The sequence below is a fragment of the Chlamydotis macqueenii genome, chromosome 3 (genome assembly GCF_036417535.1).
Source record: "Chlamydotis macqueenii isolate bChlMac1 chromosome 3, bChlMac1.mat, whole genome shotgun sequence".
In the NCBI taxonomy this organism is placed as follows: domain Eukaryota; kingdom Metazoa; phylum Chordata; class Aves; order Otidiformes; family Otididae; genus Chlamydotis; species Chlamydotis macqueenii.
This window is the reverse complement of record NC_141558.1, coordinates 99,403,374-99,420,152: the sequence shown is the minus strand read 5'-3', so window position 1 is coordinate 99,420,152 and position 16,779 is coordinate 99,403,374. Positions and strand designations below refer to the sequence as shown.

Here is a 16,779-nt window from a genome sequence, read left to right as displayed (position 1 = left end):
TAACGCAGAACTGTGTTGTGATTCAATCTGATTAGATCTTTCTGTTTACTGAAATATATCAGCACAGACAACGTGGATCTGATCTTAAGTCCACCAAAGTCAACAGAAAACATTCCTCCATGGATATGGATATGGATATGGATATGGATATGGATATGGATATGGATATGGATATGGATATGGATATGCTGGGCGAGAAGAGTGCGATTTCCATAGGAGACATTATCTAAGGAATATAAACAAAGCTGTTAATAACTGTACCGGCTCTGGAGTTAATTTTCTTCATAGTAGCTTGTATGGTGCTGTGTTTTACATTTGTGACCAAAACAGTTGATAACATACCAGGGTTTTAGCTATTGCTGAACAGTGTCTGCCCAGCATTAAGAAATTCTGTTTCTCACTATGCTCCCGGAGTGAGTAGGCTGGGGGAGCACAAGAGGTCAGATGGGAACATAGCCATGACCATTTACCTGAATTATCCAAAAAGATATGCCATAACGTATAACGCCAAGCTCAGCAATAAAACTAGGAGGGGTGGAGTTTTTTGAAAGTAGCCAAGATTAGCTGGGCATCGGTCTGCTGGTGGGAGTTAATGACTTTTGCATCACTCAGGGTTTGGTTTTTCTTTTCTTTATTCTTCACTTATTAAATGGTTTTTATCTCATCCCATGAGTTTTCCTCACCTTCACCTTACCAATTCTCACCTGCATTCCACTGAGGGATCTCACTGAGGGAGAGTGAGTCAGCAACTGGGTGGAGGCTTATTTGCCAGTGAACACATCACCATAACACAAAATTTCTACATTATATTCTAAATGCAGACATTTGTACGCAATAAAGTAATTCCAATGTAACTAAGTATTATATTTCCATTTTAGCAATGACAATACAAAAGTCCATGCGTGACATACTTGTAGGAATAATTACTGTTTCTTTCCAACAATGCTAAAAGTTTACAAAACTGAGACCATTTGATAAAAGCAATATGTTTATCAGATGGATCCGTTTAAAAGAAAAAAGGTTAATTATTTGCTTTTGCCCTTTTTTTTGTCATTCTCAAACAATGATCTGCTGAGTTTTTCCAGGTAGACATTAGAGCTACTTCCGCAGTGATGGTGAAGTGGAAGGCAAAATACAGTGTTTTGCAATTTAATCCCAGAACCTTTTATTGTTTCCAGAAGTATTTTATTCAAGTATACTACAAAAATAAACTGCTGTAGACTTCAGGAACATCTGATTTATCTCCATTTTTTGGGTAAAGATATCCAAGTCAACTTTAAATAAGCTGACTGGGATAACAGGAATAATCTAATGAAGACAGAATGAAGCTTCCTCTGGTCTAATTGACCCTGCTGAAAGAAGCTTACCCTAACAGTTAGATTGCTCTAAATGCAAGAACAATTGTTTTGAATTAGCTGAAGTATCTCTCTTCCACAGTGCAGTCTGCTACATAGATAAACATCTCACAGGGTGTTTCTCAGATAGAATTTCACCTAGAAAGCAAATCTTCAGCTAACACAGTTCATCAAATACAATTGAGGGAAAAACTGAACCAAAGTAACAGAGGGGAAAAAAATAGAACAAGAGTACCCGTTTGCAAAAAAAAAAAAAAAAAAAAAAAAAAAGGAATTTTAGTATATTTAAGACCTTGTCTTTTTTTTGGCACAATGCATTTGCCACATGTCCTGTACACGTTCAGTTCAAAGTGCAAGTCAACTAAAATTCAGCCAGGCATTGTAGACACACTGAGCTTGACACTCTACATTAGTTCTTGCCTTTTAGAGATTAAAGTCTCTAAAACAATGTGGGTTACCTTTTTATTGCTTTAATAATACCTCCATAAACTAAGAATTAACAGGCAACACATAAGGCAGGTAATCAGATTATGTTACATAATTCAAACAGACACAGGACAAAAGCTTAAATGCCACTTATTTCTAAAGATAAGAAGAGCATTTGAAAATAAAAATGTGTGTTGAAACATAAGTACAACTGCACAATCTACATCTTAATTTAAAATAATTTCCTGTTGGTTATTTAAAGGATTGTTATATATCTTATGAAGGGCTTGTCGATTAGTTAATAAGAGGAAATAATTATTTGATCATGAATTAATTAATTCCTTTGACTAATTAATCAGAGGAACTGGAACAGGTTGCCCAGAGAGGTGGTAGATGCCCCATCCCTGGAAACATTCAGTGCCAGGTTGGATGGGACTCTGATCAACCTGATGTGGTTGGAGATGTCCCTGCTCTTTGCAAGGGGGTGGACTAGACGACCTTTAGAGGTCCCTTCCAACCCAAACCATTCTGTTATTCTATGAATTAATCCAGTAAAGGTCAGAAAGTGTTGTAATGTTTATCAAGATAAAGGTGTGAAAAGCACACAAAGGAAAGGATTTTTGAAAAATATTACAACTTATCAGTAAGAAGGCACATTAAAAAAATAATTGTGTTTTTGCTGCAGGAAAAAAAAACAGATTTCTGTGAATATAATAAGGATTGCTGTGTAAGTAAAAAAAAAAGAAGGTAATAGCAAATAAGATAAGAAATCTTCAAAAGGAAAGAAAAAATATTTTTATTTTCCCATCAGAAGTGAATTCTGAAAATAAAGTTATATATAACTAGGTTAAGAATACCATCTCAGGTCTAGCCACTTTCCAGATATGAATTTGACAGTCTGCCATTAGCAAAGCTAATTCCTTTGTTGCAGGGTTTCCAATATGAATGCACTGTCACAGTTGTGAAGTTGTTTTCAGCTATTACAAAACACTACAAGCCCTAAAAAATGCTGCACAGATGAAGGCCAGGAACGTGAAATGAATATAGGCAAACTTCATCTCATAAGTCAACTGGAGAGGCTATGTAGTACAAACGTGCCTTAAAAATTGTCTAAATTAGACCAACATCTCCTGAAGCCACAGAAAAGCTTGTGATGGAGGCAGAAAAAAGGGATGAACAGTATCTTCTTAATACATTTTTTCCAGGTCTTCAATTCTATGCATAGCACAGTCTCAGCTGACAATCCTATATGTCAGATATCCAAATAAAATCACATTTGTCTTCATATACTCAAAGCTGCAATTCTGTCCTTTCATGCCTTCAATCACTAGAATTCTGACAATAATAAAAATGACTAATCTCTGTAATCTCTTATAACCTACATTTGGGGATGTAATCATTTTTGGGGAATATATTTACAGTACATAGTTATTTTCAGGAGACTGGCATATCTTCAGAAACAAAATATAAAACCAGATTGTAAGATACAAACACTTCCTGCAATGACTGCAGAGACTGATGTGTCTACTTTCCAGCAGATTTGAAGTCCTTTGCTGAAAGCGTTTTTCAGGAGATCAAGGTAAAGTAGAAGCATTTTGATGACAGACACAAAACTTCAATGTATGGAAGTATGTTACTATGCTAAAACCAGAAGACGAACAGGCACCTATAAAAAACTTCTCAATAACCCAGCTTGATGCAGATCTGACATTCAACATTTTAAGGAAAATGGTTGCACATGGCAAAGCCAAAACTAAGTGCCAGACCACAAACATCAACAGCATAACAGATCATAAGGTTTCAGGCTATTAAAAAAGTTTTATATACACTGTAAAAATTAATCTTCAAACAGCAGTCCCATTATAGAGTCATAGAATCATTTGGATTGGAAGGGACCTTTAAAGGTCATCTACTCCAACCCGCCTGCAAGGAGCAGGGACATCTCCAACCAAATCAGGTTGCTCTGGATATATATATCCAGAAAAAGCCTTGAGTTCAGTAAAATAAGAAAATCAGTTACATGAAAAGGAAAATAATCACTTCATCTTCTGGAATGCTTAGACTTTATCATAACTGAAAAATATTCTCTCTTACACTACAGAAGAGGCTGGATGCCATTCACTGACCCTATGTAACAAAACTTAGACATAAGAAAAGAAGAATGGGAAAATTTAAAGCATTTAGAGATGGTTGTCGTTAGAATGTTGTTAGAATTAATCTTATGACTTACATACTTCTCATCTAGTTTCTATTCTATTTCTGATAAAAAACGAAGAGTGGCTAACGATCTAGTGGCTAAAGCTCAAAGGAACCAAGCTTAGTATATTCTTATTATCATACTGTTGAATCAGGTCTGTGGAGCCCTTTTACTTAAGAAGTTTAAACTGGCTTAAAGGGTTTTGCATGACAATACTTGTCCTGTTAAACATTAACTTTCCAGAAGTATTTAAAATGAATACTCTCCTATATATCATTAGCATGCTAAGTTTTAAACCCACTTAGCATAGCCGTTGCTTTGTCCATCAATAACATGTTCTGATACAGCTTCTCATTTCATCAGAGTAGATATTTTATCATTACTTCCCTTACTGTATGTATGGTTATTACTACAATCAGTTGTTAAATACAATGGCTTTAAAAGGCACTGTTTCTGTCAATGGAACCCCTTTCAAATTGTTCGTGCTGATCTTTAAAACAATACATAAAACTATAAAAATGGCATAACAACCCATAGATGTTTTATTCGGCTCAAATTCTTTCGTGAATTAAACATAATTAAGAATTTTTAAAAATAAACTGAGAAGCAAGTAGTTACATTTCATATCCACATGCACAACTGCTGCTGAGAGTGGAAATTCAGTAGTTAGTAATTCTGGAGAACGTAAAGAAAACTGTTTAGGTTGTGAATCATTTTGAGATTAATCATAGAAGCAGAAGTATCCTCTTCCCAGAACTGCAATAAATCTCTTCTATGACATTTGTAAACAAGGATATATTTAACTAAGCCAATAAGGAATATAACATTTTTTTCTCATTTCCACTTTTTAGTTTCACCTTTAAAACTGAACCAATATTTAACCATTTAATTAAGTTGTTGTGATGCTTAGTTAATTAATACTTATGGAGAGTTCTCTGAAAACTCTGCACAAAGAAATCGCGATATGATTTGTCATTGTACTGTCTTCACCTCTGACATACAGTAGCAATGTTGGCCAGACTGCATTGCAATGCTCCTCTAATTAAGGGTGTAAAGCATGCTTTGGGGTTAGATCTAGCATCTTCTTGAATCAGTTCCATTCAAGCATTCTTCCAAACTTGACTCAGAAGGAAGAATGAAAGAGTTGTGAGAAATAAAAGGAATGACGCAGAGTTCCACAAAAGAAAGAAATGCTGGGAAATGAGCTGGAGGGAACCCACAAGAAAATGTCAAAGCAAATTAACCTTTAATACCTCTTTTTATAGATATATATAACCAGGCCTCAGACTGGTTTATGGATTTGTTGTAATGTCTTCTATTGTGTGTTTGGTATTTTGGCATTATACTAATATTCCAGAGAGTCTAATTGCTTATTTTTTGAGTTAGTGTTAATGCATCAAGAAATACTGAGAGCATGGCAATAAAGAGATTCCGCTATAAGCACAACCCTACATACATACTTTAACAGCTTTAAACCAGGATATTATATGCTTCTAACAAAGTAATTGGAAGAACACAGGACACAGCAGAAGTTCACTGTCCAAGTCCTTGCAAAACTGCTTGAGTGGGTTGTACAATTACATCAAGTTCCATAATACCTTTAGTTTCTTAACTAACCAGGTCAAAGGTAATTCAGATAAGTAGCACATTATACACTACAAGAAAAGTTCCTTATTAAAGCCTAAGCCCCCACAAACAGAAGGAAAATATATTTTTAACTATATCTTAAAACTGAAAAAATAATCAGAAGACAGAGGGATCTAAAAGATCAGAATATTGTTTTCCATCTTCTTTTTCTAAGTTCCTCCACAATTGCCTGTATAAATTTTAAGAGTTAAGAACGGTATGAGAGAAGCAGTTGCCTGCCTCAGTTTCCAAATATTACTTGTTTACATTATCAACATATTTCAAGCAAAAATGGAAACAGGAATCACTTCTCATGTCTTACAGGTTCCTCCTGCACTATTATACATTGCTACAGGGCAAGCACTTCAGAACACAAGATCTCTGGAGAACACGTCATGAGAAAAGAAAGTCAAGTCTCTTTGCTATATACCCATTCTAAATAGAGTGTGTGACTAAAATAATAAGAGCCACAACAACTCCTTCCTTTAAGGATTTAGATCAGAAACGGAAGATAAAGAACCACAAGTGACAGTGGATTAACTGTAACATCAAGCAAGTGACTGAAAACTGCTATTAATTAATCATTTTGAAGAATTTTTAAACAGAACTTAGACCATAATACATTAGCTACTTTTTCAAATAAGAAGGAATTACTGTTCTTAAAAAAAAAAAAGTGTATTTTAAAGGACTGATATAATTTTGCATTTTTTTTCTCCTTTTGTTTTTTATATAACCATTTAAAGTTTCAGTGAAGTTCCACCTATTAGGTTCATGCCTCAATCCAGGAAAGCGCTCCTATTAGAAAATGTATTTAAGCCTGTGCTTAGCATGCTTTTCTGGGCAGTGGCAAAACTACCAAGGAAATAGGCCAGTTTTTCCCATCCAAGGATGCAGCACAAGACTATTTAATATCATGGACAGAACACACCATTCACAATATCAACTAATAGACTTCAGTGTCGTAACCTTAATTCTGTTTGTTCTTCCACTCAAAATCTGAATATCAGGCAAAGAAAAATAGCTTTTCAGGGTGTTTTTAAATGCTACTGTGCCTAAACATACACATATATACATGCATATACATATATATACGCAAACAATGCTGAAAGTCAGCAATAGCAAATGAGGAGCAGAGAAACGTAGTAAAAGGATACAAGGACAGTTTTAGCTCCACTTATAAAATAAAAGAATAGAAAAGGTATATCTGACATGTAATAAAAGAGCATATTTTAAGTCTGAAAGAAGCTACATAACGATAAACAGAAGTATTAGGAAAAGGTGTATGAGGGATGCCTAACAGTGAAGAAGCACAGGGACAAAATAGGACAACAAGAAAAGTAATTAGATACAATATAACTATATATATAACAAAATTTATTAGATACCACATAACAATATTCCGACAATAAGTTGGAAAGCCAGTGAAAATTATGGAAATTATCTACTTCCATTTGACAGAGAGGATGAAAATAGTTGCTGCATGTTGGAGTCTCGGAAAGAAAAAGTATACAGAATATTCCCACAACAAAGACTTGCAATAGCTGCTTAAACATTAATGCACACTGGGATGGGAACAGGCAGAAGGTAAAGCTCAGAAGGTCCCAAATGGTAACAGTAACAGTAAAACAGTATTTGCAGCAGTTAAGATATGCACTATAAAATAAAAATATTTGACATTTCAATTCTTTTTCTATTGTGCCAGAACAAAGATTTTTTACAATTAGCTTTTACTATATATTCAGTTTTTTTCTTCTGTAATATTATTGCCACACACAAAATCCCAGATTAAACAGTACAAGTACTTTCACTGGTCTGTTAACGAGAAATTGTACTCACCGTTTGAGGTCATCCTTGGTTGTGTCTAGATGGAAACTTAACAGATGAAATTCAGCTCCACAACACAGTAATATAAAAGCATCTATGAAATAAAACTGTGCAAAGCGTACAGACTTATGGAACTTTTCTTTGCCCTGAAATGCAAAGAAAATTATTAAGAATGGATTCTAAGATAATGAATATTTTTTGCCTGAGATTCCTGGTGTTAAGGCATAGTCTCCCTGTTATCCTGATCATATGCCAGGAGGTTAATCTGCTATATGGTGGCCCTTCCTATTTTTGACATCTATTAATCTCAAAATAAAGTTTTCATCCTACTTAAATTAGTTGGCAGTAAAGTTAATAGTATCTGTAGTCAACTGAATCTAATACAGTCTAGCTTCATACTTTAAACTTCCATTTGAATTGGGGAGTAAACTATAAAGTCAAGCAGAGCTGAGTCAATGAAAACAGAACATACAGAGCAGATAAGAAAACCAAAACTTTCAGACATGCCCACTAGCTTTGTCTACCAAAGTTTGCTTTTTTCTTTTCATAAATTATCATGATAAAAGCCTAATTTGAAGCCAATGGAGACTACCCAGACCATAGTATCAGTTGGAATCACCATCACTCAGTAGCTCTGAAAATCAGGCTGCACGTTCTTTCTACAGAGCTGTTAAAATGGAAGTAGATGAAGGTGCAGAACAGTGTCCTCTGTGAACCAAACTGACAGAAGTTTCTAATTACCAGAATTAGGGCAGGTTCATTATTGCAGACTGACCAGACTCTTACAGTTCTGTCTTCTGATGCAGAAACTAACCACTTCTTGTCATGACTCCAGCCGACAGAGTTAACTGCACCATCATGACCTAATAAAAATAATAATGGAAATATCATAAAGCTTATTTCTTGCATTAATACATTTATCCAGAGTTAATATAACTATATACAATGTTAAAATACATTCTAAATACAGGCTTCAAATGGTTGGGTTAAAACTGGTAACAGAAAGCCAGTTATTGATTTTTTCTTCCACTAAAAACCATGGTAAAATGTCTCTCATTAATAATCAGACAACGATAATTCTGACTCTAACTTTTCAAAGTTATTGGAAGAGCATTTTCAAGAAACATCCTTGAAAATCAATTTAAGTAAAGATACATTATTACTCAAAAAGAGAATCTGAGTATTATATTATAATTAATTTTGATATTAAACATGATCTGGAAACCATTTAAGACCTTGCAAACAGTTGCAATACTTTACTTTATTCATTAGGCTTTTATTACTGACCTAGCTGTTTTCACAAAAACATAATGAACATGCCACTACAACAGCTTCTGCAAGGCTGTTTCATTAGGTACAAAAAAAAAATATAAATGTAACTGCCCATTTAAAAATCGTAGCTTAATGTGCTATCATCTCCAGTTAATAGCAAAAAGCTTCTACAGAATCAAACTTTTCCAGTATGGGGTCACACAGTCAAAAGCAACATAGAAACTTATAAAGAAAGAACTTCAAAAGCCAGAAACATCAACCAGAAACTAAAATTATTAATTTGATCTAAAATAATATTGATGCTGACAAAAAAGGTTAAAAAAGAAGAAAATATGTCAAACAAATTTAACAAACTTTGGCCCATATTATTCTAATTCATCCAGATGAAGTCTGATAAATTTCATCCAGCTTAAAACATTCCAAGTTCTTATGCTGCCCTCTTGTGCACATTTCCTCTTTAGTCAAGTGAAGTTTTAAATAGAAAATTTGATTGCTTTAAATTACAGGAAGGCTAATCAATTTATCTCAGTAATTAAGCTCTTTTATGATAACATGTATCTATAAAAAGACTTATAAACAAGATATTTTAATTCCCAGTTAACAAAGACCTGTAGAATTTTCACCAGAAAACTGCATAGGTACTGGTTAAGTACTATAAGTACTATACTTATTTTATTCTCAATATAAAGATTTATTTGAAGGCTTTGGTTTTGTAAAAGTATTTGGAAGCCTTGAGTTATCTGCACTTTAAAAATAAATACATTCATAAATTAATTAATTAATAACATCATATCAGCATACAAAACAGTTTTCCAAAATGGCAAGGAACATGAGAAACTTTAGGAAAATCTGAGGTTTGGAAAATTGGAAGAGCCACGCAAAAAGCTTAAGAATCTCTGCACTCCAGGTCCCCCAATCCCAACGCACAGTGAAGGAGATGCCAGCTGGCTTGCAAGAGGCCAGTAAGTTTCAAAACAGGCATGACTTAGGGCTCCCCAGGCCTGAAGCTCATTGAGAAGGACAGTAGCTGGTTTTGTAAAAAGACTTCTTGAGAAAGGCCATGCTAACTGTCACTGTTTTTAAAGCTGGTCAACATTACCTGCACTTCACTATAGGACACAGACACCTGAAGAGCCAAAACTGAAAAGGAATGCAGAACTACTTAAAACTGTAACTGAGCACTTCAGGGAACAAAACTGAACAAATGAGGCTTATAGCAAAACTGCTGTTGCTATACCATTTCTCTCTGATGGCGCACTATAAAAATATGATTTTCGATAATCAGCTATATTCAGATGTGAATGCTGCCCTGAAATTGAAACTTTTTAACAGAATAGACAACACTGCCATTTCTTGAAAAAGAAAAGTCTTACATTACCATTGATTGCAGCTCTGAATAAGAGTAATGCATCATGGTTTTCAATGAAAAGAAAATACATTTATTATGACACTTCAAAACCAAATGCATCTAAAGTAGAAAACAAATAGGTGACTTCATGATAATCTGAACTGTACAGAAGAATTACATGAAGGAAATAAGCACGTAACTGAGGGTTTGCAGTTTCTGCTCCCCTACAGTACAGTATCTGAGTTTCAGATCTGTGTTGCTTTTGAAAAGAACTACAAGCACAGGTTGCACTCTTATGCTGCCTGAAGAGCCTGAAGTCGAGTGCGGTTTACACTTCTTTTCAGACTGTTCGTCTGAAATGTAGATGAATGTAGAAAGAATGAAAGGCATCAGTGAAATAAATTAGATAGTAGTGCAAAACCTAAGAAAACTAATAGAACACAGCCAACTGTCAAAAGAACAATATAGTAATAAAACAAAAAAAAAATTTAAAGCAAGAGAAAGAACTAGTACTTGATATCTTAACTACTGGCACCAGAAAAAGCTTCTCTGTAGAAGCATGAATTTTCGTGCACTTCACTTTACTCTTCTACCCATAATAAATTAGGCTGCATTTGCAGAGTACTGCAGTATTTTAGGGAGCTCTGAATGTTGAAACATGAAATATCATAATATTTACTTTTATTTCATAGAAAGACAAAGCTTTTTGTCAATAATGTGTCAAAACCTAAGTACTGTTTCCTTCACGATTTACAGAGTAACATGAACTAAGTTTTTCTTTCAAATTTAGAATTGTCTAAATTTTAATCTTTTTTTTTCTGATTTTGAATATGTCTACTTAGATTAATCTTTTTTTTTTCTTATTAAGTCTGTTTTCTGTTATTGCCAGTATCAAGCCATTCCTTAGATATTATTTAGTACGCAGCAAACATATGGAGGTATAGATGCAGCAAAGTCAATTAAATTAGTATCTTCCCCTGAGATGAAACAAAGATAAAACCCAGCTATTACCAATCCAAAATCAATGAAGCCTGCATATAAACAAACTCCAGTGGGAAGAAGAAAAAAAAAAAAAAAGAGTATTTCACAGACTTGAAATGTCACTTTTTGCAGCACATAATCTCTATACACCTTCAACTAAAACCAGCTTGTCTAACTTCTTGACAGTGGTTCACATAAAGAGAAGCTGGATCTGTGATACAAAAGACAAACTGCAAAGAACAGCTACAGAACACATACGGTACAATGATAATTTAGAGCCTCATGGAATACTTTCACAACATTTATGTTCTACTTCATGTTCAGAGTAGCCCTGATACCCAAAATAAAAGGTGTTAAAGTTCTTGAAGATCGTTCACATCTTAGCTTCTTCAGAAAGATGCGTTAGTAATCTGAAGAAACACCAAATTTTAATCCTTTGGGCAGAGCTTTGTTAAGCTGCTGTGTACCAAATAGAGTAGCAGTACTATATCATTTTTATAGATCCTTGTAACAAGTAAGGGAAGGAAATAAAGAATTTTGTTCTCTTTTGTTTAATTGCATTTTTTAGAAATCCTTATCTTCTAAAACAATGTTAAATATTCCAGATGTATGGGGTCCCTTTGGACAAAATTACTGCTTTTGTTCCAGTACTACCTAAATAACAAAATTATGTCAATAAAACCTCAAAATACTATTCCTGCCTGCAGTTTATCTGACTTGCACTAATAATTTGCTCAAAGTAGTCAATGATATATGAATAAAAACATTTTTTAAAGTTTATGAACTTGCTATTGTGGAAAAAAAAAAGACCTTACTACCCTGCTTATAAGGCATATTTTCATCAATTCCCTCACACAAAGAGGAAAATATCAGTAATGTTGCCTCCATTAGTTGTCACAATACCACAGCTTCTTCCATTGTATTTACAACAAAAATTACTCAAATAACCTCAGTTTTCATAAATTTAGAAATAATTTTCTAAAATAACTTAAAATAGTCTACTTTTATACTTGTTAAGATCCACTAGTAAATGACAGTCATCTTCCATTACGAACTTCCACAGAAAATTCACTTAGCAGGACTGATTTACTGTTATTAAAAATTTAAGAGATAATTTAAGAGATATTTAAGGCTCATTTACAATGTTAAGTGACGCACATGTGTTTGCACATGCATACACTTTTTCAGATATACATTTCTCCATAGGAATACCTCTCCTTTTTTCAAATAATTGTTCTTTAAAAGTTTGGAGCTGCAAATCAAACACATTTTTTGCTAAGTCATCGCAATCAATTTTTTAGATTATTATCTATTACACTATACTGCTGCAATATACACATGCATCATCATTACAACATATTGAGAAATGGGAAAACCTGACAGACAGTGTAATTCTAGAACAAAATTAAACAATCAGAGAAATAACTTCTAAATCTTGAATCAGCAGTATCTGCTCTCCATCATTCTTCTCAAGGTGATGTAAGCGGAATCTTTTAATTACTATGCCATCTTAGGTTAAATTAAATCATATACTATGTCTTTAATAATGTAATTCATATTTACCTGAAAAAACATTACATGTATCGGTGAGATTGGAACTGAATATCTGTGCAGTTTTGTCAGCCAGGCCACAAGCCAGCTTCTCTCCATCCCCTATAAAGAAGAGTGTCTAATTTTTTATATTAGAAAGCAACAAGGACCTAATATGCTGTTTCTTTTAATCGTAAGAATCACATATGTCACTACAACAAAACACAAACTAGATAATAATTTCATATGCTTAACGCATATTTTATATGAACATCACAAACTCAGGTTGCAGAATTTGGTAGGAATTTTTACACGTTTCATTTCTTGTCCTGACATAGTCTCAAAACAGTTACTCATCACAAGGCCAGAATTCACTTTTCATTTAAAAAGTGCTACAAAATTTAAATGCAGAAATTTTAAGCAGTCATTTAAATTCTTACTCTTTTTTTTCCTTACACTTTTCTTATATATTAGAATAAAAAGCACATTTTAGTCATTTTGGATAACTTCTTAAAGATAATTTTTCTTCATAAGGTAATCCTAAAAATTATCCAAGCATAGTCAGATTGTTCATTTATATTGGCAATCACTGGGAGCACACAATGACAGGATAGACACCTTTAATGTCTACATAATGGCAGTGATTTGTGAAATGTAACTGTTCGTTTAAAAGCTTTTTCTGAAAAAAAATAAAATCATAAAAAGTAGATAAATAAACCTATGGGAAAAAATAACGGAGAGTGGAGCAAGAGAAGAAGCAATGAGAAAAAGTAAGGAAATGAAGCGCAGAATTCAAATCAATGCTACCGGGTTCACTGTGAAAAGTATTTTTAAAGAGGTACCACCTGAACACTCCCTTCATAAATCTCCTGAGCATCTTTACAAAGGGAGAAGGAATAAAGGTCATGCTTGACTTCACCAACATTATACACTGCTATCCACTGTCCAGGAACCATCTACATTGCAGGTTCAGAATACTGTATTCCACAGAACATTTTTTCCCACATTATGGCAACATAAACAGATAAGAGATTCGTACTTCTAATCTCTGAGAACCATCTACTATAAGCGAATTTTAAGTGAGACACAAATTGGAGTAGACATATATGTTAAGATGAGGCATTCCAAAGCCTTTTTTTCCTGTTATCAGTTATTAAATGCTAGCACTAGACTGGCAAAGAATATCTTACAAAAATATTTCTAATTTTACCTGATAAGCAATATTTTGGGTTAACTTTTTCTCCAAGTACTAGTAATTCACATACTAAATAATACTGTTAAATATGTTTATCCACTGATTTCCAATCTATATAAATATAATTATACAGACATCCACTGATTTCCAAACCATTAATCAATTCATATATTGATTAAACCTATTACAAGACTCCCTTCTCCAAAATAGTTAAGAAAAAATACCCTTCTTTGGATTATATGGAAGAATTATTTTTTACATTTTTATACATAAAAATGGAATAATCTTTACATAAGAAATTGGAGTATTCTGATTCTTTTGAAATAGAACTCCAACTTTTAATACACCCTAATGAAACTAAGCAAATGTCTCAGAAAATAAATTCCTTAGCAAAAGAACTTGTTAGACTACTAATTTTCAAATTGTAGTGGGAAAGTCATAGAATAAGTCCAAAAGGAAACAAGATGTAAAATCAGAGAATTAGAATCCTTTTGCATACATGTTAGCACCTTGTATGGTTTTGCAAGTTAAAAAATGATGATCAAAGTGTACATGGTATTGTCAGAAAGTTTTCTGGGAATTTCCTTAGTAAATCCATGGTCTTAACAAACAATGTCATACAAATTTTGTTTTTCTTTCTTCACACTGACACAACTGTACATTTTATAAAACCTGTACATACCAGAATATTGAATGCAATGAATTGGGGTTGGTTTACAAGTAACAGATGTCTCTTTCTCATATTTGGTTGGAGGATAATTTTCAAATGGATATTCTTTAATTTTACTTCAAAGAAAAAAAGAAGAGAAAGAGGAAAAATATTAAGATATCTAAACCCAGTACATTTTCATTTCAATTATGAAATAAATGTGCTTTGGGAGCTATTCTAAACATCTTTATATAAATATTTCCTAGATAACTTATGTTAAATCCAAGATAAGAGGCAGAATTACTTTTAAATTTTCATACTAAATTACTCCTATCACCAACTGTTATGAATTCATGAGATCAAGAACAAAAATGGTCTGGTACATAAAATCAAACTTAAGTTGCGTAACTATCTAATGAAAGTATTTAAAGAATGCAAACTCTAACTTGTTGTGACAATAAGCAATATGAAAAATATCTCCATATTCCAAAAATAAAAATTACAAAAATAAGAATTACACTGATCATCTATTTAACAAGATACTAAAAAAAACCACATAAAACTTAAAGTGCTAAGTAGCTTAACCTATCATAAAAGGCCACAAACCGAACTTGAAATTGTTTGAAGTGCTTATCTAAAGGCTTCCCTATATGTGCAAGGATGACAAAAACTTAGTCTTCAGCTATTAAGTGGGGTTTTAACACTTTAACAGCTTTATTAAAAAGAGAAAAACGATGGCATTAATCATTCTTTACTTTTATGTTTGTACTACGCAGAACAAAGACTCTACATAACACTAAAGAGAAAAAAAAAACCTAAGTAATATCCCCATTTAACAGGCCACACCAATTAACATGAAAGTGCCAGCTCTATTCTTTGTGCCCACAGTAGTGATGAATCCACTGGTCAAATTGTACCACTATGTATACTCTTTTCAAGTTAATTAGAGTAAGCTCGCATTAGCTTAAGATAACATGATTTTAGGGGTGACTGAGACACATGACCTGAAATCACTAAGTCTCACTGTGCCCCATTCAGTTACTTTTCTGACTAGAATTGCAGCTTAAGAACATGTTGGAAGTAGGCTTCCAACCATATTTAGCACCTGTTATTCTTTCTAGCATCAAAAATCTAAGAAAAGTTATGTATATTTTCTTTTATATGTAAGATTTACTCAAATTTAATTGATAGTCTCATAATCTGAATCACTTGCTGCAGTCATTTTATAGCAAATTTACAAAGCCTTTTAGTTCCAGCGGTATCCCTAACTAAAAGGTTCCAGTGAGAAAAGCCCCTACAAACCATATTTCAACAGAACTGTATTTTTCCTCATTTCAATTTGTTCGTCCTCTAATGGAGTTGCTAGATTACTTACCATTTATAATTGGTCTTCCATTTTGATACTGCATTTTTCTTCAGGTTATTATTTGGAATAAACATGGTCATTCTACAAGAAAAAACAGAGGCTCTCCTATATGAAGCATTAAATGTCAACAAGAGAAGTAGTTTATTTCAAACAAAAACCAATCCTATTTCCTTCTTTACTATTAATGTCTACTAGTAATGTCAGCAGGTAAGATAATGTACATACACTGATGACAAGATAACTTTCTAATGATCTAATTCTTGAGCTTGCACCTCAGTTTTGCTTTTTATGAGGTATTTGTTGGATAATGCATTCTGAAGGTCAAAATTCATTCATATAAAGTTCTCAAACATTTCTTTCTGCAAGCTGAAGAAACAAGAGTTTAATCATATATATGAAAGAAATAGAATGTCTAATATAGATTTTGAAAGGCAGTTGAACACTGACCAGAAATTGTGAAAATTTTGTTTTACAACATATTCTGAAAATTATTTCATTTTATTATTTTGTTTCATTTCATATCTGTTTAATTTCACAGTCACGAGACTATATGGCTCTATTATGTGACAAAATACCACACACCAATAAAACAGACAGAACAGTAATGTATCTACTCACCGTGGTGCTGCTGTATAACCTGATGACTTAATTTTACGATGGAAAACCAATGGCTGATCTTTCACCGTGCTTTTCACTCCTTGAGCAAAATAACTTAATTTAATTTTCACAAAAATGTTTTTTGAACATTATATTTTTACAAATAAGGTAGACAGGCTAGCACAGTAGAAATATTTGATGACTCCTTATGTTACAAAACAAATTTATAACCAATCACACTAGAATAATGATTACCGAGAAAAGGAAATAAATTTGAACTGTTACACTGCATAACATCCCGCCTCCAGTAACAGCAGTAAGTAGGAACTTCTTTAAACTTTGAATTAGCAAGAATATTGTCCTGAGAAATTTTTTTCATCATTCATTTTCTAGTTGCTTACTTATGCTTAGAC

The 16,779-nt window shown here is 33.2% G+C and overlaps 1 protein-coding gene across 1 annotated transcript in view; it reads right to left on the bottom strand.

Moving 5' to 3' along the window:
• The window catches only part of WDR27 (WD repeat domain 27), a 72,305-nt gene that overhangs the window by 37,601 nt on the left and 17,925 nt on the right, over positions 1-16,779 (bottom strand). Inside the window, exons 13-18 of the mRNA XM_086744622.1 lie at positions 16,388-16,466; positions 15,779-15,850; positions 14,437-14,540; positions 12,593-12,682; positions 8,170-8,291; positions 7,441-7,574 (exon numbers count right to left, since the gene is read on the bottom strand). Of these exons, the coding sequence (XP_086600748.1) occupies positions 7,441-7,574; positions 8,170-8,291; positions 12,593-12,682; positions 14,437-14,540; positions 15,779-15,850; positions 16,388-16,466 (601 nt within the window). The remainder of the gene's footprint in view (positions 1-7,440; positions 7,575-8,169; positions 8,292-12,592; positions 12,683-14,436; positions 14,541-15,778; positions 15,851-16,387; positions 16,467-16,779) is intronic.